The 21801-nt window shown below is 42.4% G+C and overlaps 1 protein-coding gene across 1 annotated transcript in view; it reads right to left on the reverse strand.

The window, feature by feature from the left end:
- Positions 1 to 408: 408 nt before the first annotated feature.
- Positions 409 to 21801, reverse strand: part of HEATR6 (HEAT repeat containing 6) — an 81132-nt gene continuing 59739 nt past the window's right edge. Inside the window, exons 12-20 of the mRNA XM_044285356.1 lie at positions 20981 to 21342; positions 20582 to 20704; positions 12644 to 12730; positions 9892 to 10026; positions 7124 to 7246; positions 6681 to 6805; positions 6499 to 6595; positions 5052 to 5256; positions 409 to 1057 (exon numbers count right to left, since the gene is read on the reverse strand). Coding sequence (XP_044141291.1) covers positions 522 to 1057; positions 5052 to 5256; positions 6499 to 6595; positions 6681 to 6805; positions 7124 to 7246; positions 9892 to 10026; positions 12644 to 12730; positions 20582 to 20704; positions 20981 to 21342 — 1793 coding nt within the window. The 3' untranslated portion in view covers positions 409 to 521. The remainder of the gene's footprint in view (positions 1058 to 5051; positions 5257 to 6498; positions 6596 to 6680; positions 6806 to 7123; positions 7247 to 9891; positions 10027 to 12643; positions 12731 to 20581; positions 20705 to 20980; positions 21343 to 21801) is intronic.

Here is a 21801-nt window from a genome sequence, read left to right on the forward strand (position 1 = left end):
TTCTTTTCTTTAGACTTGCACCAGCAGGAAAAACAAAGTTTAATTCATATGCAAATGAGCACTCGCAAGTGCCCAGGGGCGGCGTTCAGTGTGTAGGTGCCCAGGCTGCTCTGCCTTCTTTTCACTTTACTCCTCCCCAGCCTCTGCCTTTGCCCGCCCTCTAAGTCCGGACCTATCGATGAGGCAAGAGACTAGGAGGGCGGGCAAAGGCAGAGACTGGGGAGGAGTAAAGTGAAAAGAAGGCAGAGCAGCCTGGGCACCTACACACTGAACGCCGCCCCTGGGCACTTGCGAGTGCTCATTTGCATATGAATTAAACTTAGTTTTTCCTGCTGGTGCAAGTCTAAAGACAAAGACAAAGGTACCGTTACAATCCTGTATAGGTGTGCTACAGAGCCATGTAAGCGCTGTATATGGCCATATGGAGGTGACAGACTCCCTTTAATGCACATCATCTTGTATACAGCATTATAAAATTAGAACATGCATATTGGTATATATATACTGTACATTTTCTTTGGCTAAGCTTTTATTTCTCTCACACAACTCCGTAAAATGTCTTCAAAGAAAGTCACCTCGGTGATCTTTTTCATGCCTACTGTGGGGTCCTGTAGACTGCGTACATGGCCTATTGCATTTTTGAGCATCTGATCCCGGTGTTCATATTCGCCCTGTGTTTCTTCTCCATCCACACCCAACTTCAGGTACTGCAGCATGTAATTCTTGATGGTGCCTCCTTCCTCTATCAAAGCCTTATGAATGCAGGGCAGATCTTCTACAGTTGCCATGTTCAGCATGTGTATCAAAGCCTGACAAATTTGTGCTCGTAAGCTAGAACAATATTTAAACTCCAGAAAATCTTCTGTCTCTTCACTCTTTTGCAATGCTGTAATTAATGAATTCCAGATATTGGCAAATTGTTCAACACTTCCATACTGTTCCCTACTTGCAGGTGTGGATAGTGCCATTGCTGATTTGATCCTGACTTTAAAGTTCTTACAGGATTTGACAACAGTGGTGAGGGCATTATAAGCATCAGCGCTCCATGGAGCTTTACCTGGAAATCAGATTTTTTTTTCAAACATTTTTATTGAGCTTTCATAGTATATGCCAACAGTCCCATTCAGAAAATAAAGATACAAACAGACCTCCCCCCTCAACATTTCTTGCAGATAATGTGCAGTCCCCATTAATCAGGGCAAATATGTCATTTGTGTATTTTAGTCTACCCAGAGTCCCTGACAAGTTAGCTGGATTGTATTCTGTGGAACCAAGATAAGGTAACATTAGATCTAGGATTTCTTTGTCAGAGAAAAAGGCGCATATAAATGAATTCCATTTCTTGAAAAACATTTTCAATAAGGATTCCTGTTCACATTCAGCTAGTTTCTCCATATCTAAACAAAACAGGGGGATGCATATCACTAGGGGAATAGACTTTTCCTTGGGATAGACATGAAATAGAACAATTTCTGGAACCACAGCGGCATCTATATTCAAGCTGTTTTTAATAAGAGCCCCCCACCTCTATCCAGTACCTTACAGTGCCATGCACCAAATCTGAATCCTGTAAATGACACTGGGGGCACACCATTTTATTTTATTTTTTTTAGATATTCCCGTTCTCATATTAGTGACAAAGAATGTTGCCTTTCCCCCTTCCCCACCAGAAGGTCATAGTGTTTAGAATGGAAAATCTATACAAACATATGTTTTTTTCCCAACATCGCATTCCAAGACCCATAACCTTTTAATTTTTCTGTTGTTATAGCCTTTCTTTTTATGGATTTCAACATATGGTATAAGTAACATTAGAAATGTATCTTCTGGGTTAATATGCAGTGATACCAACGTTATATAATACATATACACTTAACTTTTTGGGTCAATTCTCATCACTGAATTTTTTTTATCAAACGGTCCCATATATCAGAAAATGGAATTGATAAAATATGTCTCTCGCCCCACTAAAAATGAGGTCTCACACAGCTCCGGCAGAAAAATAAAGTAACGGGTGTCAGATAGGGATCGACCGATTATCGGAAGTACCGATATTTTCGGCCGACATTTAAGATTTTGTACATTATAGGTATTGGCATCTAACCTTGCCGATAATGCATATAAAGCGAATACTAGTGAGCGCTTTGATTATGGAAGCACGCGCTTCCGATACTCACCCTCCCTTGTCTTCTTTGATGGGGCCCGCGCTGCACTGTCCTAACCCCGTACAGGGGAGCGAGACGCCAGACCCGGAGATGAAGAGGAGCCACAGCGCAGGAGAGGATTTGTTTATTTTATTCATCTGAGGTCTGATAGGGGTTAATAAAGGTCTGATCTGAGGTCTGGTAGGGGTTAATAATGGTCTGATCTGAGGTCTGATAGGGGTTAATAAAGGTCCGATCTGAGGTCTGATAGGGGTTAATAAAAGGTCTGATCTGAGGTCTGGTAGGGGTTAATAATGGTCTGATCTGAGGTCTGATAGGGGTTAATAAAGGTCCGATCTGAGGTCTGATAGGGGTTAATAAAGGTCCGATCTGAGGTCTGATAGGGGTTAATAAAGTCGGTGAGGGGGGTGGGATGGTGTGGAAATTGGCATTTGGCACTAGTATATTATAAATGTAAATAAATTGACTACCAACTAACGGCTTTATTCACTTATAATTTACATTTATAATATACTAGTGCCAAATGCAAATTTCCACCACCTCAGTGACTACCAACTAATATATATTAGGAGATATAAAATATTGTTATAAATTTTCTGCTATCGGCCTGAAAGTTCACAGATTATTTGCTCTAAAAAAATCAATATCGGTCGATCCCTAGTGTCAGAATATGGCAACATAAAGCAATTTTTTTTTTAATTAAAAGACAAGTATTTTTTTTTAAATAACAAAACAAAAAACATACATTTGCAATCTCCATAATCGTACTGATCTGCAGAATACATTTAAAATTTAAAAATTAAACCCTACAAACAAGGGCGGAATAGATTTTTTCCACACTTTCACTCTTTTATTCTAATTTAAAATGGTATTCTAACTCCCTCCCCTCCTAACATATTTCGATATATACTTTACAAGGGCTCACTGGGCAAGTTGATCCCTTCATAAACCTATGATCCTTTGATAAAGCGGTGTATACAGCGAAAAATGTCAGGGGGAGGTCATTGTTATAGTTTATATTTGTATATATTGTTGTATGTGAAACAAGGTTAAAAATGTTTGCCTTTTGGTAATTTGTTTTGTTGCCACAGATGTTATACCCTCACCTATCTAAGTATTTTTGTTAAGTTTTTTCACCGTCACCACAATTTTTTTTAAAAGTTATACAATTCACCCGATGTACCTCAAAAAGTTATGGCGTTTAAAATACATTAATAAACAGAAGAAAAATCTCCAAGCCTTAGGTATCAAACTAGGCTGCGTCCTTAGCGGGGTTGTCCCATGAAAAATAGTCTACAGTTTTCAAACCAGCACCTGGATCTGAATTCGGGCTGAAACGAGTAATTCGACACAAAAAAATCCTCGATGCAAATTTTTTTGCATCGAGGATTCGTTTGTGTCATGTGACCAAGGAGTTGGAGTGAAGAGCTTGCCATTACTTACCGCTCCGTGGTCACCCGCCGCCCCGTACCACACTGCACTTTCAGCCCTGACACATCGTCAGGACATAGTGCACTATGACCTGACGCTGTGTGACGTCAGGACGGCGGTGCAGCGCACAGAGAAGACGACGGAGGAGGTATTGAGTGGAGCCCCTACAGGAAAGGTAAGTACTGGCCACTCCATGTCCACAATCTTGCTGCAGAAACAAAGTAGGAGTGAGGACGCTGCCATGAGCACACTACAGAGATCTGGGGTGACATGGTGCGGGCAAGGAGGATCCGGGTGGCCGGGGACTGCAGGCGATGCGCAATTGCGAGCTTCATTACTGCTGAGCTCAGGGCTTCCAGAGCCCGGACAGACAATCTATGAAAAGCATCCTGACTGAGCAGTGGGATTGCGAACGAGCGGCACCAACACTGTGCAGTCAATGGGACGATTAACAAGAAGCTGAAGAGTCTGGAGAAGGGCACAGCCAACATGGAGGGGGCGTATGTAATAAATACCGGGGTGTGAGCTGCAGGCTCAGCAACAATAGGAATGGAAACTACTATAAAGAGCGCCCCATAAATCAGTGCTCAGGGGTAAAGTCCTCATCACAGGCGGATTTTGTGACTGATCCTGAGAGAGAGCGCCTTCATGAACAGAATGCCGGAACTACAGTAAAGACTGACATGTCATGGGGGGAGGTCACCGCTTCTTCTCTGTAATATATGTCACTGAGTCATGCTCTATGGCTGGATGACTTACCTCCTGCTGTCAGGGGCACTGTAGACCGCTGCTGCCTGGTTCATTACTCGGACTGGCACTTAGGGGGGCAAGTTGATGGCACTATGGTAACGGAGCTGAGGGCGCTGGGGCATATGGGCTGATCACATTGGGGGGAAAACAGTCTATTTATTCATTTTTTCTTATTAATCATAAAAATAATCGGTAGAATACTCGATTACTAAAATAATTAATCACTGCAGCCCTAATCTGAATTATTTTGCAATTGCATTAAAACATCCGCATAGCCACCAGTTAATCAATAAAATACGGCTCACTGAGATGGCGGAACATGTTGAATTTCGTCCATTAACTGCCTCCTGAGCTGTGATGGGGTGAGCTGAGACACGCCCCCTGAGCTACAGCAGAAAAGACACTCCCCTTGAGCTGTGATAGGGTGAGCGGAGACACGCCCCCTGAGCTACAGCAGAAAGGACACTCTCCTTGAGCTGTCAGCTTGATATAAATCTAGCAGAGCAATGATTAGGGAGATCTCAGAATCCATGTGAGGTTCAGGGCTGGTTCTAGATTTGTTAGAAAGAGATTGTCATCTGCTATATGATGCTATATTTTATTTTTTACATTAGTCATGGGATAACCTCTTTACCGGGTTTTGATGGTCATAAAATGACATAGAAATTGGACACATATACATTACACGTAATGAGAGCTACTCACCAAGAGGAAGAGCCGTATTCTTGAACACATTTCCTAGTGCGTAGCATGCGTTCCATTTTACTTTCATAGTTCCATCCCCAAGTACTGTTGCAATTAGGGCCTGAATTGAGCTTTCGATGCTTTCACTGAACCTTGGTTTTACAATATGGTATGGCTGCAAAAAATGGAGCAAGTTCCCCAAAGCCCGGACAGCATTGCTTTTGACCTGAAGGAAAAAAAGTTATACCTGATTTTTACACAATTTTGGGAGGCTCACCAGTAGTGTTGAGCGAAGCGATCTTCAAATGTAACACCCGAAGCCACTTAGTTGAAAACGTCAGATTAATACTGTACAGAGATTAGTCTCCGGACAGTATTAAAATGTATGGGCTCTAATGAGCCGAAGTTAGTTATTCACAAAGTCGCGCGTGACTTCATTGAATAACTTCGGTAATCTATTTTTAATGTGGAAAACCACTTTAAAACTTGAAATTGAACTCTGGTTCGGTTCCAACTGGTACCTCGATTGTATAATAATTATTTCTAATTTGGTACATTTAAATCTTTTCATATTAGAATTAAACACTATGGTGTGTTAGTCATATATGCAAGTGGTAGTCATCTTTTATTGCCCAGAATTTAGTGCTCCCGGTATTTTAGATGGCAAATAAGAATTAAAGTATTTTAAAGCATAAATAAAATAAGGTATACCATCAGGCAAATACAGTTTACAATCATTCTCCTTGTTAAGCTGTCATTTTCTGCTGATGGAAATAGCAGAGCACTTATACTTGACCATCCCCAGGAGTCCCACAGAGATGAATGGAGAGGCAGTAAGCATCCATTCTGACCAGCGGACCCACCACCAATCACAAGAACTGGGCACCCAAAAATTCCTCTGTGGATAGAAGGTTACTTTTCACAAAAGGAATACCCCTTTAACCCTTTCAGGACAGGGTCAATTTTCCTTTTGTGTGTCTTTTTTTAAATCCTGGCCTTCCCAGAGCCATAACTTTTTTATTTTATTTTACCATTCACATGGCCGTATGACCTTCTGGCGTACATGAACAATGGCAGTCCAGAAGAGGCTAACGTTACTGTTTCTCCTCTTACCCGATTCGTTCATACGATACAAGATTCTGAAAGATTCTTAAATTCCAGAGCTCAATCCGTATTTTCAGGGAAGATGAGGATAAGGTTGTTGGATTTCAGCTCTGTTCAGAATCTTGTCGAGAGGCCCTCATACACATTAGCTATCTAGTAACGCATTTCAGCAACTCTCCTCACAAATTAACTATAAAGAAAATCTCTGTACATACTATCTAAATCTTCATTACATAGATTATACATTGAATTATATGCGACTGACTGAAGCTTCCCAAATTAGTTTTGCTACCCTTCCCAACAGTCTTATTGTACTTGGGGCCCCCCAAACCACATTAATACAGAACAATGTAGAGGTACATACCTTATCTTTGTCTCTTGATGCCTCACTTGCTGACCTCAGCATTTTCAAAAGCAACAGGTCTGAAAATTCTTCCTGGAAAGTATGTCCCACAGACTCCCTGAAATGATGATAATTAATAATCCCAATCTTTATAAAACAAAAATATAAATGGTAATATAAATATTAGTAAATTAAGTACATACATATTAACGATTAACGTATCCGTCAGGTTGCCTAGTGACCAGGCTGCTTTGGCACGCACATTTGGAGATTTGTCACTGAGAGACATCAAAATTGCATTTGCTGTATCGGCCACAAACATGACGTCCTACAACAGATGAGAACTATTAATTCACTAAAGATGGGATAAGATTTCCTTTATTTGATAACATGGGGCAATGATAAATGCAGATAACGGATACTCAGACTGGAAGAGTCTGTGAGCGATGAAGTACATTTCTCCATCAAATCTTGCAAAAAGTTTCAGGAAAAGCAAACTAAAATGTAAGAATGTGTTCTGCATAAACTGAAGGGTACATGTAATGATAGTTAGATTTCTTAGCTTGCTGAAATGACCTGAAAACATATGGCACCCACTGTACCCCTAATACAAGTATCTAGAGAGGGCACAATAACAACGACCAACCTGTCGCAGACACGGAAACAGGATGTATACACCAAGGGCTCGTGCCGCTGCAGCTTTCACCAGGGGATTTTCACTGTGGTTCAGACCCAGCAGCAGTGTTATACACAGTATCTGACGGTCATACTGCAATCATAATAAGAGAAATTCTCATCTCAATTTACTACTTACACCAGAACTGATCTTAAAATCTAAATAAATGTGTTGAAAAATATTATTTTGCCTTTCTGTATACTATATTATAGAATTTCTCCTTATAAAATTTCACTGTATATTTTTTGACATGGTTCCAAAGGTTAAAGGGGTTTCTGGGAGTTTAATGGTCTATGCTCAGGGGTTCCAGAGAAACCCTTTGCTTCGTGTCCTGCACATATTGCCGAGCTTGGATCCCCAGATCATCACACCAGCAGATGTGGTAGTGTGTTGCTCCACAGCAAAGGCAGGATTGGTCTCCATGCCGGAACTCAACAGTCATGAGATCCCAAAATGAACCTGGATTTGTGGCCAAAGATGAAACAGTTCTAGTCCATGACAGTCAAGTTTCTTGCTCACGAACCCACTGCAAGGTTACAGTGGCTGGCTGTCAATAACAGGACATATAAAGGGTGTCGTGACACCAAACTTTATTATGCTAAGTGCTTGGAAATGGTCCAGGCAAAGACAGGGATGTATAAATGAAGATGCCACCTGTGTGGGAGCTACTCGGGCTTGTCAGCGGATTAAACGATCTTTCACCAAGAGGGATACTACCCAAAAGTAGCCTTTTATAGGACAATGGGGGGACGCACTTTTATGCTCTTTTGTGGTAAAATCCAGTGTCTGCATAACTGCATGCAATCCAAAATTTCTATCTGGGTGCTTTCATTTTTTTTGCATTTCATAAAAATCTAAAAGTGAAACTAGATGCTGTATATATTTATAACCAATGAAAGTAGCCATCAGTGGCCAGAGGTTTTATGCTACAGTGATTGGTGCTTCTTGTAGTTGCTTCTGGACAATAATCCATTAAGAAAAAAAAAGAAAAAAATATGCATCTAAAATGAATATGAAGAAAGTTTTCATTAAGGGCTCATGCACACAGCCGTTGGGTGGCCGTTCCGTGCATTGGGGACGGCAATTTGCGGTCCCCAATGCACGGGCAACATCCGCGTGCGGCCAGGATGGATCGAGACCCATTCAGCTTGAATCGGTCCTATTATTTTGCCGTGCGGAGGCACGGAGAGAAACACTGCAGAACCACTCCGTAGTGTTTCCGTGGGCTTCCAATCCGAGCATCCGTTCCGCACCTCCCAGATTTTGGACCCATTCAAGTGAATGGGTCCTCATCAGTGATTCAGGGTGCACGCGGCCGATGGCAGTGTATTGCGAAACCGCTGTATGCGGGCCGCAATACGACCATTGCCGGGCAACGGCCGTGTGCATGAGCCCTAACTCAGATTTTTTTTTCACCTACAATTATGTTTACCCTAATAGAGTAAGTACGAAGGAGAGCTCTCTAAGGCACACTTATCAAAGGATGTGGAAGAATATGATGCAGTTGAATTCAAACACGGCCAAACTATTTGCTTACCAAAAGCAGCTGGATACTGACACCTACTAATACCATACTCATTTGGTCAATGGGGATCTGCTTAAATTCCTGTGCTATTTAGAGATTATATATATATATATATATATATATATATATATATATATATATATATAGTAAAAGGCACTTAACCTAATCCCATCCCATTCTTAACCTTACCACTGATATAGACCAGCCCTAACCCACCTCTGCCATCATCACACCCATCTGCCTTCAACACAGTCGACCACTCCCTCCTGTTACAAAATATCAACCCTTGGCACCCTCCTACATTTTTTCATATCTCACCAACCTAACGTCCGGTGTCTCCCACTCACACATTACTTCCTCATTATTTTTCTCTGTTGGTGTCAGTCAAGGCTCTGTCCTCGTATCCCTACTCTTCCTCACTTATACCTTTGGCCTAGGACACTTCAGAATCCCACAGCTTTCAGTACCGCTTCTATGCTGATGAGACAGATGTATCTGTCTGGCCAAGATGTCAGTTTCCCATCCAGATTCCCATCATGTCTATCAGCTATAATCTCCTTCTCCTCTAGCTTTCTAAAACTCAACACAGAACCAGAACATACTTCATCACCTTTCCCACATGTCACTTAGGTACCATACTGAATCACCATCAACACACAGATGGCGGTCAGGAAATAAGTGGAGGAGCCCCAGTCGGGGTCTCCATTCATGTACGAGAGAATCCAAAGATCCTCCAGAAGTGACATTACTCAAGGGGAAGATAAGTATTGTGCTTCTTCGAACATGTTTCAGAGGTATAATGTCCTCTTTCGTCAGGGAAGGACAAATGGTCACTTGACACAAGAGGAAAAGGTCACTGCTACAGCAGTCACTTGACCCCATATCGATGGTTGTTGATTTAAGCGCTGGCAGGAGAGAAAGAGCAGGCCAGGGAGCAACAGAGACCAAATCCAACAGCAGGGTCCACTTAAGTATGATCACCACCACTGGTTGCCTACTCTGGGAGGTCTTTATTAGTCTGGGACAATCCATTTAAGTTTATGAATAACTGAGGAAGCATACCTTGGTTGCACATAATACTAACATCTTGTAGCCCAAATGGCGCTTACAATTTTGGTAAACATCCCGATATTTTGTAGCAACCAATGGGGTTGTGACAATGTAAGACAGAGAACAACAAAAATATTTAGCACTGTCCTGTATATCTGCTTACTGCTAAACTGGTGAAAGCCTCTGGCAAAACAGATGAAAGGGCGTCACAAGCACTGGTCTGCAGTGTAGGGTGCTGCTCATTCTGTAAGGCTCCAGGCAAAGGACCACTCAATATCATGTTCCAGAATGCTGCAGCCTGTTAAGCAGGAAACAAAAGAAAAGTTATCATTTAGAAGCCTTCTGCAACTATGCCATTTATAGTACATCGGCCCCTTATGTGGCTCTGTTCTGCACCCCACAATGTGATTCCAGGATATTCATGTGTCATTATAGCAACCAGGGGCCTAACTGAGGATCTCAAGGCCTGCCATAATTTCCTACTTATAAGACCATGTCAGGGGCATGGCCTTATAGGGGGGCCGGCCGATGTAATACTTACAGGCTATAATGCTTTGAAACACTATGGCTCAGCTCTACTAATGTACCTGTGCCAAAAATCTGTCAAAAAATTGATGCAATTTGGCACATCTAGTGTTTTAGAGAGATTTTAGGCTAAAACATGCCAGTTACTAGGGACACTATAGGGAGAGACTATGGAGCTATAATTGGGTAGATTTTAGAGTTTTATCAGGGAAAGCTTAGCATACAGAGAGAGGAACTGGTCCCTGGCCAGTAGTTTTATACAGCTTTCTGGCAAGGTTGTTTTTTAGTTTCTGTAATTCATAAGACTATTGCCAGCAACCAAATATTCTGCAAACACCGAGGAATTGCTCCTTCTTAAAAACTGTTTCTATTTACCATTTGTAATTGGGCATTTCAGTGCAATACACAGGCGTTATTGAACACGTTGTAGATTACTAGAACCTCCAGAAATTACAACACCACACAACATATTCAAGGATAAAATGTCAATCATCTTTATTAAAGCAAATTTAAAACAAATCACAATAAACAGTTAAAATAAGACCCATACCCACACTGAATCAAAAAGCCAAACTGCAGTGTCAATGGCTCCTGAGACCCCAACGCTGTTTCAAAGTCGCTTCCTTCCAGTTGTTTCTGTAGTGTCGTGGTTATCATGATCACCTAACACGCGAAAGGTCCCTGGTTTCAAAACTGGGGAGAAACATACTGTACCTGCCCCGTAGAAGAAGCGACTGTGAAACAGCGTTGGGGTCTCAGGAGCCATTGAGGTCAGTATCTTACTTATAAGAAGGGACTGGGCCAGTCCCAAAATGAAGTGCATGTTAAACATTAAATAAACCTTGGAAATTCAGTAGAACCCTAAAATGTCCACTTTTCATCCTCCTGTTGTGAACTGTACTTTCTGGACACCAAATGTACCCAGCTGGACATGGGGCTGTGGCTTCTAAATATTTCAAAGTTCTTAAGGACAATGCACTTCCACCACCTCATCTTCTGCACTTTTCTTTCATTTTTACCCAGATAATTCCATATGTGCACCTTTTTTGTGTGTCTTTTTCACTATACATGTAAACAAAAACTGGCTGGAAGGACTAGAGTGGCAGGGTAGGAGCGAAGGGGGTTTAAACTGGTAAATATAACTTTTGTTTATGGTTTTAACTCATAAAAACTCCATTCAAACTCTTGCTCACACTGATAATGCAGTAAGGAGGAATGGGGAGCTTGGGACTCTTTTCTAGGGGATCACTCTAAAAAAGTCCCAAGCCCCCCATCCCTCCTTACTGCATGATCAGTGTAAGCAAGAGTTTGAATGGAGCAGCCGTGTCTCTGTGCCCAGTGCTGTACTCAGTTCACACAGTCAGACCCCCACTAATCAGACACTTATTCTGTGGATACAAAATTAGTCTAAATCTTGGGGTGGTGGTGGGGCAGTCAATAGGACTCCAGTTCTCATGATTAGATCTGACACAAATAGATTCAAATCCTGAAACAACCCCAGGACAAATGCCACACTGCGACTTCTGGCCCTGTCCCTGGCAACCATAATCCATATATCCTCTAAATCAAAATAACCATTATGGAAAGGCAACACAATTTTGAAATGTTTTTTTTTTTTTTGTTGCACTTCATGCATTAAACAAAGGTTGCAAATTTTTTTTTCAATATTTCCTAGTATAAAAAATAAAAACAAAAAGATAGTAAAGTAAAACGGACATACAAAAAAAAAAAAAAAAAATCTGAAAATGCATCTGGTCAGGAAGGTGGTAAATGGCCTGGTCTTGAACTGGTTAAGAAGAACAGTCACAGGTTTGCATATGAATTAAGCAAACTGAAGCTGTGGTAGGATTATTATGAGATTAAAATGTTGTGGTAGGACTGTTCAAATATATACAGTAAGTTTCATTCACATATATTCACACCTTATGTAAAGCCTTTCACAGGTTAGTGTTCCATGTACGTGTGCTGTACTTGTTCTCCACGGACAGCACACGTACCCAATTCATCTTAATGCGTGTACTCACACACCAGTTTTTTACTATGGTCCATGTTTTTAAGAATAGGAGCATGCTCTATTTTGTCCGTGTTCACTAAACCCACACACCTATTATAGTCTATGGGTCCGTGAAAACCACGAAAGCCATACGTGTTTCACAGATCATTAGGAAGAGATGCTTTGAAAATTACCCAACACAGATCCATCACGGACATCTTCACGGATGAATCAATGACCACTTTTTCACGGATTTAAGCATGTACATGTATGTGTGAATGAGGCTTAACCCTCACAAAAGTTCCAGGGTCTCGCACCTGCCAGATCTAGTTAAACAAGTACAATGTTCTCTAACTTTCACACACCTACCAAATCAAAATCCAGATTATGAACATACCTGCACAACAGTCACCTTCTGAGAAACAGGAACTGAAGACTCTGGTTTCTGCTGTTGGACTATTCCTGTTCCCAATTCTTCTAACAACTGTGGTAATGAAACAGAGCGGTTACATCTGAATGGCTACCATCTACAAGTACATTAGACCGCAGGGTAAATGCCTGGCTGGTTATGGCTTCCCCTGGCAAAAATCAGCTGTTTGCCAGGGGTGCCAGAAGTGTATGCATTTTGTAAGGGGTTGTTTCTGATGAGACAAACAATTCATAAATGGAAAAAAATAAACTGTCAAAACAATTGCTTATCACACAAAAGAACAGAAGAAATGTTTATATACCCATATACCCATTATATAACTTTTCTGCCTTCAACTCTATATCACAGCTGAGAAGGGTCTCTAATTTCATTCAAACTTATATTTTGCAACAAATATCAAGTATGTATTCAGCAACAAATAACCACGCAGGTTTCATCTTGTATTCTGCTCTTGAAATGCGCTATGACTGGTTGCTATGGGCAACACATGCAGTTTTTTCTCTTTTAGACGGTTTTAAAATTATGCCCCAATATTTTTGATCAGACACCAGAAATTACAGCAATGTCACAGATTTGGGCTTCTCCAGAAGGCTGTAATAATGCAGAAATATTGAAAGATTTTTTCTTTACATTGATGGCCTTATTCTTAGTACAGACCATCAATGTGTCCATTCCCCAGGTCCCCACTGATCTGCAAGATGAGGAGACATCAGTAATGCAGCTGCTTTGCAGCAGCTGACACGGCGACATTCCTGCTTCCGCAGCTCTGTGATATACTACAGATCAGCCCATGCATGTGAACAGGGGTGGTCTACATACATAATGGCATGTGTGCCCATGATACATCCACCATTTATTAATCAGATTTTAATGGTTTATCCTAAGGCTTGGACATAGATTCAAAATCCGCAAAAAAAATAAAAAATTTCTTCATAAAAAAAAAAAAAAAACATGCCTGTATTCACCAGAAAACAAACTGTAAGTTATGGCCTCAATGGGTCTCGCTTCCACCTAATTTGCTGTTCACTGCTTGTTGTCAGGCAAGATCAGTCCCCGATAACAGAGCCTCAGAAGATGGCTGAGAGGAAGTGGGGGAGTGTCAGAGATAGCTGAGATTGTGAACCTGATAAAAGAACTGATTCTACCCTGCTTCTGAACATCACAGAAGCCTCCCGTGTGTCTGTAAGGCCTCATGCACATGACCGTATGTATTTTGCGGTCTGCAAAAAACGGATCCGCAAACAATACGGATGCCGTCCGTGTGTATTCCGTATTTTGCGGAACGAGCAGCTGGCCCCTGATAGAGCAGTACTATCCTTGTCTTTAAAGTGGACAGTAATAGGATATGTTCTATTTTTTTGCAGAACGGAAATCCGGACATACGGAAAGCACACGGAGTAACGGAACGGACACAGAAAGAATATACGTTTGTGTGCATGAGCCCTAAGTGCGATTTATCCCTCCTTATTCTTTGAGCTCTGGAACTAAAAACAAACCTAGTGGGAAGGGAAAGGGCATCACAGCAGTTCGGTGCTGGTAGACTTCCATAGAAGGGATACTCCTCTGCTTCTGTGTGAAATGCATCTGGCTGTGCAGCTGAAGCAGGGAATAACATGGCTGAAAAAACACTAGAAAAGCCCAAACATAACCGTTCCTTCACAGTTATTATTGTACAAAGATGCGCAGCCATTGTGCAAACTTTTTTTTTTTTTATCCAGGCACGCTTTATGTGTTCATATTATGGACAGGTCCCCTTTCTACAAAATTGAACTGGTATTTTATATTGATCTAGGGTCTAGCAACCTTCAACACTCCGGCTGTTCTGAAACTACAACTCCCAGAATCCTCCTTTTAATTCTGTGGGAGTTACAAGAACAGCCAAGTAAGTTTGCAAGCTAGGAGTTGTAGTTTCACAGCAGCTAGAGTGCCGAAGGTTGCTAATCCCTCGTCTAGCCTGTAGAACCATAAAGGATTTGAGTGTCGCACAGACCTTAATATGAGGTCATATTACTGCTTTCTAAATTATACCCTCTCCCGTTAATGTGTTCTCATTTAAGATGCATATGTCAACTATGTCTTACAGATAATCAAAAGAAAACATTTGCCTATATTTGCTTTTATTTATTTATTTACAATATTCTTCAGTGATACTTGACATAATTTACACTTACAATTTGCAAAGGTTTCTAAGTGCACACATTTTATTTATTTTTTACTCGTTTAATTGAAATAGAACAAGTAAGAAATGGTACATAGTCACAAAGTATATCATCACAGTATACATGTAGACAAGTGTGAACAATATTCGAGGAGAGATGGCTATCAGATCTGTTAAGATCGTACTTTCCTATAAGCGACATTCATAGATAAGATATCAAGACATCATCATATCCCAAGAATCAAGACTGAACAAACAAATGCAGTGTTAAGCGATACCATGACTCAGGAAATACACCGTTGCGTTCACTGGGCAGTATGCATGTGTGTCTGAGTCACTGTTAATGGGGAAGAACCCCAAATCTTCTCAAATTATAGAGGGCATTTCCTATGGCCATACATTATTTTTTCTAAGGGCAATACTTGGTTGACTACTGCTTTCCATTGACCTAGTGTGGGTGGCCTATCCGCCATCCACCGAAGCGCAATAGCTTTCCTGGCAAGAAACAAAGTTTCCCTCAAAAAGGTGCATACATATAATCTACGATTATCGTTCACCACCACACCTAGAAGTCATAGCTTAGGACATCAGGGCAGAACATAAGGTATCATAGTTAAAAAAGTGTCCACAACCACCTTCTAAAAGGACTAAATAAACCTGCAATCCCACAATAGGTGCCAAAAATCTGCATTGACTTGAGCGCATCTGTGGCATCTGGTGTGGTCAATACTGCCCATTTTATACAGTCTAGTTGGAGTTAAGTAACTCCTATGGAGTATAAAGAGCTATACTAGTCTATTATTGACGGAAGGCGAAACGCCCATTGGAGCATTCAAAGCCTCGGACAATTCTTCAGCGGTGAGATGAGGTATCTGTTCCTTCCATCTAGACGCCAGTAGCAAGGGGTTGGAAAGCATTTTAAGGTCCAGAAGCGAGTATATAAGGCTGAGATCATGCCCTTTAGACTTTGTGTCCTAGGAACACCAATCAACAGGTATTTATAAATAGCCCTCGTGTTGTTGTGAAACTGCACGTGTAAAGCAAGTCGCAACTGCAAGTATCTGTAAAAATGGGACCTTAGAACTCCCGGCTTCTCTTGAAGCTGGGTAAATGAAAACAAGATCCTATTATCATACAAATCCCTCAGGGTAAGTATGCCGTAATTTTCCCAAACAGTTCTCCCTTCGCATTGCATTAAATGTGGAAACATAGGATTGTCCCATAGTACAGCATCAGGAAGGTTGTGGTATTCTTGAAGTTTTGCGGCCTTCGTTACCTGATGTGCCAGTCTATAAGCCAGTAAAAACGCGACCGGAAACTGACTGAAGATTTTCTAGGACGGACAGGCCATAAGGTAGAAAGCCGCAAATAGTGTTACAAATAAAATTCTGAATTAGGAAGGGCAGACAGAGACCCACGCGGACAAGAATCGCAATTGACCTGCTAGAAAATACAAAAACAGATCAGGGTAGAGCTGCTCCTCCCTGCTGCCAACCCCTCTGTAAAGTAGTCAAAGCCAACTTCCTCCTTTCTTTACCCCACACAAAAGCTGCCATAATAGTATGCAGAATAGAGGGGGGGGAAAAAGGATCCCTAACCAGTGAAGTGGTTGAGACAACACCGGGAGGGAGAGCGCCAAACTTCTAGTCTAGTATCATATACGATATAGAATAAATGTGATGTACATATAAGTATGTAATATACATAAAATAATGGCAGATGGATAGATGAATACACATTTAGGTAAGCAAACAGAATGGACAATTATATTATCATAAATTCTTGATGGTATTGATACCAAATTACATTTGCTATAACTGAAACTGGACAAAGACCCCAGAGTGTAGATGAGCCCCAATAGAAGATATGTCCCAATAGAGGTCAAAGGAAATAAATATATATATAAAAACAAGTAATGGGAATGAAGAACTTTTCCACTCTCTTCACAAGGGGGGGGGTCGCCTCCAGGATAAACTCAAGACACCCGGGGTGATTCCCTCCTGATCCGAGATCATTCGTAGAATGGTAGAGATCAAGGTAAGTTGACCAGATCTGCAGTGAAGATGGAAACAGCAGACGGATCCTTAACTTCATGAAATCTCTCTTATTTGGAAATAAAACAAACTCAACGCGTTTCGGGGGTCCATATAATACCCCCCTTCCTCAGGAGCAAATAGGGGAGAAGAATTTGAATCTGCTGATGGTTTCCTTCTCATTTATTAGTTATTTAAAAACCTTTACAGATTCCTTTAGTAGTGGCCCTGGTCTGCTCCCCCCAAGAACAGGTGCTTTAATAAGAGGGTCCTGGGAGCTCCTGCAGTCCAGCAGCTGAGGTCAGAGCCTGTGGGTCTGACACAACAGAAGGCCCACTTGTAGATATCCAGAAAAATAAAAAACGGAGACAGCACGTCCAAAAAGGTGCAAAAAGTGGAATTTATTCCGGATGCAACGTTTCGGCTGCGTGTTAGCCTTTTTCAAGCATGCATATACATTTAAAGGTGGGATTTAAATACCCACATACAAAGACAAAAGGGGGAGTGACCTGTGATGCAATTAACTTCATTATTATCAGCAGTTTGTAAAAACATACCTTAACCCTGATGTGCCAGTGAACTTGGGCGGGTAGCCTGAGGTGTAAGAGCCATGAGTGATGCCATGGTGTATGATATTGCAGCCATATGTGAAGCCATGAGGGACGCCTGCAAAAGTCAGGTGTAGATGGAGCGCATCTGCGTTCCAGTAGCGAGCCGCCGAGGTCGTCACTTCCGGTTCCGGACCTCACTTCCGGTTCCGGGCCTGCGTTCCAAAGCAGCACTGCCGGTTGGACGGCTTCCGGATTCCAGTGCCGATCATATGTGGAACGCATATGCGTTCCAGCCCAACTCTGCTTGTGGTGTGAGAGCCAGGAGAAGTATGCTCTATGTATTACACTCTATTTATGCAGAAGATTAGTGTTGGGCGCACTATGTGGGGGAAGATAATGAAAATGGCACGAGTTCCGGATGGAAAAATATTATGTGGTGCGCATGCGCAGTAACGTTTGGGTGCAATATCTGTGGTGTCCCTGATTGCAGGGGACCAGGCAGGAAAAAAGGGGGAGGAAGAATGGGCATGTGCGCAATAGGATAAACCTACCCTTATGCATACAATAAGTACATCTGAGCGCAACTAATATGCCCCACGAATGCGCAGAAATCAAACATTGCGTGTGCCCCAGCTGCCTATGATGTGACACTCACACAATGCACCAAATTACATAGATTAATTTCTTTGGATACTGTGTCGTAATCATTACTTATCGGCAGATGCTATGGTCTGACTTGACATGGAATGGCGTGTAATGAGACTGGGGTGACTGGGCCTTCTGTTGTGTCAGACTAGATAGAGTTTGGATAACCTCGTTTCTTTTTTCTTTTCACGTCTCTGATAATAGTATGCAGCCAGTCAAAAAAAACTCTCGGAATTGGGGTGCAGGCTTCTAACAAATACAGTGCTTTGGGCAAGAGGACCATCTTGATCAGGTTTAATCTACCCATAATGGGTAGAGAAATGGTAGCCTAGGCCCTGAACTTGTCCGTAGCATAAGACACAATGGGGGCGATAAGGAGGGATCCTTGGTAATAATGAAACCTAAGTACTTAAAGTGATCCACTACCAGCAAGTTATGAAAAATGGAAGGCCATCTCGGGGACCACAAGGGCATGAGGGCAGACTTAAACCAATTAATTTGCAGACCCGAATAATGGCCAAAGAGGTCAATGAGTTCAATCGCTCTCGGTAAGGACACCTCTACCTCATCCATATAGAATATTAGGTCGCCCGCATATAACCCCAATCTGTCCTCCCTATCCCCCACAGATTTCTCCTTTGAAAATGACATCGTGACGGACCCTGAGGGCAAGATGTTTTATGATGGCCACTGCAAACCATGGAGTAAGATGTCCAGCAGCCACATAAGAGTAAAATAAAACAAGTGAACCTGTAGCATAAATTTGAATGCGTCCAAAGACGAACAATTGTACAGAGCGCTACTCATCTGCGGGACACCTCATCATGAGGGGGAGCTCCGGGGTCTCACAGAAAGCCAGTCTTCAGCTTCCCTGGGGTTGTTTAAGAAAAGCGACTTCCCTCCATCTAGCACCTTCAAACGGGCAGGGTACGCCATAGAATATTGTAGGTTTAGGTCTCTGCAATTCCGCTGAGAAATCCGGATACAGGGAGATGTTTGCAGATCCCATAGTGATGGTTTGCTTCAATATAGCCTTGGACAATATAAGATCCTGGTCCTTCCAATTGAGCATTCGGGTCAGGAGAGGTCTCGGGGGAGCCCCAGGCGGCATACGGGCTGGAACACAGTGGGCCCTCTCCAGTGCAAAGGCCATGGAAAAAAAACACGTTCGAGAACGTAGATTTAAACCACCCTTCCAAGAATGTAGAGGGATCAGACCCCTCCGCTCTCTCAGGCATACCAAGAATCCGTACATTGTTTCTTCTTGCGCGGTTTTCGAGATCGTCGCATTTTTGCCGCCACAATTCCTCCGAGCTTTCAACAGCTGCCACTCTGGACGACAGGGGCCTGGCAAGGTCTTCTAGTTCGGATACTCTCTCCTCCGTGTGCCGCACCAGCACCCTCAACTGCTGCACATCGGGACGTAGGAGACCGAGGTCCACTCTGACCTTCTCTATCTTGCCTGTGAGGGACGATTGGCACCCCATTGTAGCCGCCATCAGCTGGCTGTTGGAGGATTGCAGGGTAAGTTCAAGCTCCCGTTCAGCTTCAGCATGCGATTGGTGCACGTGGGGTGACTGACCTCTGGTTTGCAGTGCGCATGGGGAAGAGGAGACAGCGGCGCCACATTGGGCCTCTTGCCGGGCAAACTCTTTGAGGCGGTCAGCCGTCTGCTGTGCTTTGCTAGGGCTCATGGCGTGATGTATGGCTGCCGGGAGCACTTGGGCGCTGCTGTGGTGAGAGATAACTGGTTTACAAGCTGCAGGATTGCTCAGGATCAATGGCGGGAGCCGGAGCTGCACCTAGACGCGTCCGGCCATGTCGGCAGCTGGCCACACCCCTCTAAGTACACAGTTTGAAAATTATTTTTCAAAAAATGTTGCCTTCAAGCGGTTTTCCAGTAATATTTTTTTATTTAATTTTTTTAAGTGCCCATAGCCTGCCATCTGAAATAGAAGATTTATTTTTACCTGCTCCGGTCCTCTGTGTTGCCCCCCACTGTCTCCATCTTCCAGTCCCCCACACTGTTTACATCCAGCTGGCTATGGTCACATGTTCAACTGCAGCCAATGACTGGCTTCAGTGGTGATATGGCCACAAGCAGCACGTCACCGTTTAAGCCAGTCATTGGCTGGAGTGGGGTTCAGGTGACCATGCCCATGGTTAGCCGGTTAAGAACGGCTCAGGGACCAGAAGATGGAGACAACGGAGTCAGAGCAGTGGACCGGAGCGGCATGGGGCAGACAAGTGTGAATCTTCTGTTTGAGGGGGCAGGCTGCAGGCACTTGATAAAAAAATAAATAAAAAATCATTGGAAAACGTCTTTAATGGGAATTTGCCATCTCATAAAAGTTATGGCAAATCACTAACATCGGGCAGACTCCCACCATTTCTGACAAATGAATATGCAACCTAGAATTAGTTGTGCACGATGTGCCAGTCACAAACTAGCAGAAATTCATATAAGTGTATTAACTAAATATAATTTGAAAAAATAAATAAAAATATCCAGTATTACCTTAGCACCATGTAACTGTATTGAAGCATCTGTTTCTTGCATACACTTGCAGGCCACCTCCCCCAGCTCCATGAGATAACTCTGTGCCATAATAAAGTATCCTTTAACAAGACGGGCCAGTACCTATATAGTGAATAAATCACATTTTGTAAGCAAGTCTTAATCTCATGTACTGACATAAGGCACCATAACATGCAGTGTGAATAAAATTCAGAAGCCAACATAGACCTCACTGGGTTGTGTAGTAGTGGAGTAACATTCAAGTGTGTATCGTTCATTGCTCACCAACTGTGGAACTACACGTCGTAGGAGGTGTTGCTCTATCTGGTACTGCATTTATTGGAGCTTATTAGCAAAAGAAGAAACTGGTTTACAAAATGCATTTATATCAATTCATACCTGCAGTGCTTCAAGTCGGACAGGAGAAGGTTCATACTGAAGAATTGCTGCAGAACTAGCATCACTATCAGAATAGGAGTCTTCTCTGGGATTAGCTACCAAGGAGATGCACAACCGTATTAGCCAGCAGGACTCAGACGGTGTCTGGACAGAAGGAGGAAGGCTTGCTTTCCCTTCTGGTTCCTGAACGGTCTCTTTCCTCCACCAGTCTGGATCACTGAGCGGACTAATGGCTGTAGGGCCAGCATTTGGCAGCAGTGAAACAACAGGTTGTTGTAAAAGAAGTTGAACTTCAGGTAAAGGTGTCTGAGCAGATACAATAGAACCCAGTAACGTAAGACTTGAGACACGAACATTCACATCTATAAAATAAAATATGACACTTTTGAATGCTCATCAGCTTAAACACCAGTTGACTTGTATATAAAATTTTTCACCAGTTCTCAGCCTCTGCGGTTTACCCATAGCTCAGCTACAAAGTGGACGGAGACTAACTACTATGATGTCTCTCATACACACCACACGAAAAGAGGAGATCCTGCTCTGTAGCACACCCCAAAGCAGCAGCAGATTGGAGGACATTATACAGTAGAACTGAGCAGTATTTCTGCCAATCTAACTCTGGGGTGACAAGTTAAAACACTTACTAGCCAGCATCATCTCTATGTGTCCTTATCTCACCCTGCAACTGCTTCATCCTCCTCCTCACCTCCATTAACTTCTATAGGCAGCATGTAACCTGATCACACAGTAAGCCTATCAAGACCATGTTTAATTGTAAATTAAGGGCAAAAGATCAGTTCAGGAGGGAAAGGCATTTT

This window comes from Bufo gargarizans, chromosome 3 (assembly GCF_014858855.1).
Source record: "Bufo gargarizans isolate SCDJY-AF-19 chromosome 3, ASM1485885v1, whole genome shotgun sequence".
NCBI lineage: Eukaryota > Metazoa > Chordata > Amphibia > Anura > Bufonidae > Bufo > Bufo gargarizans.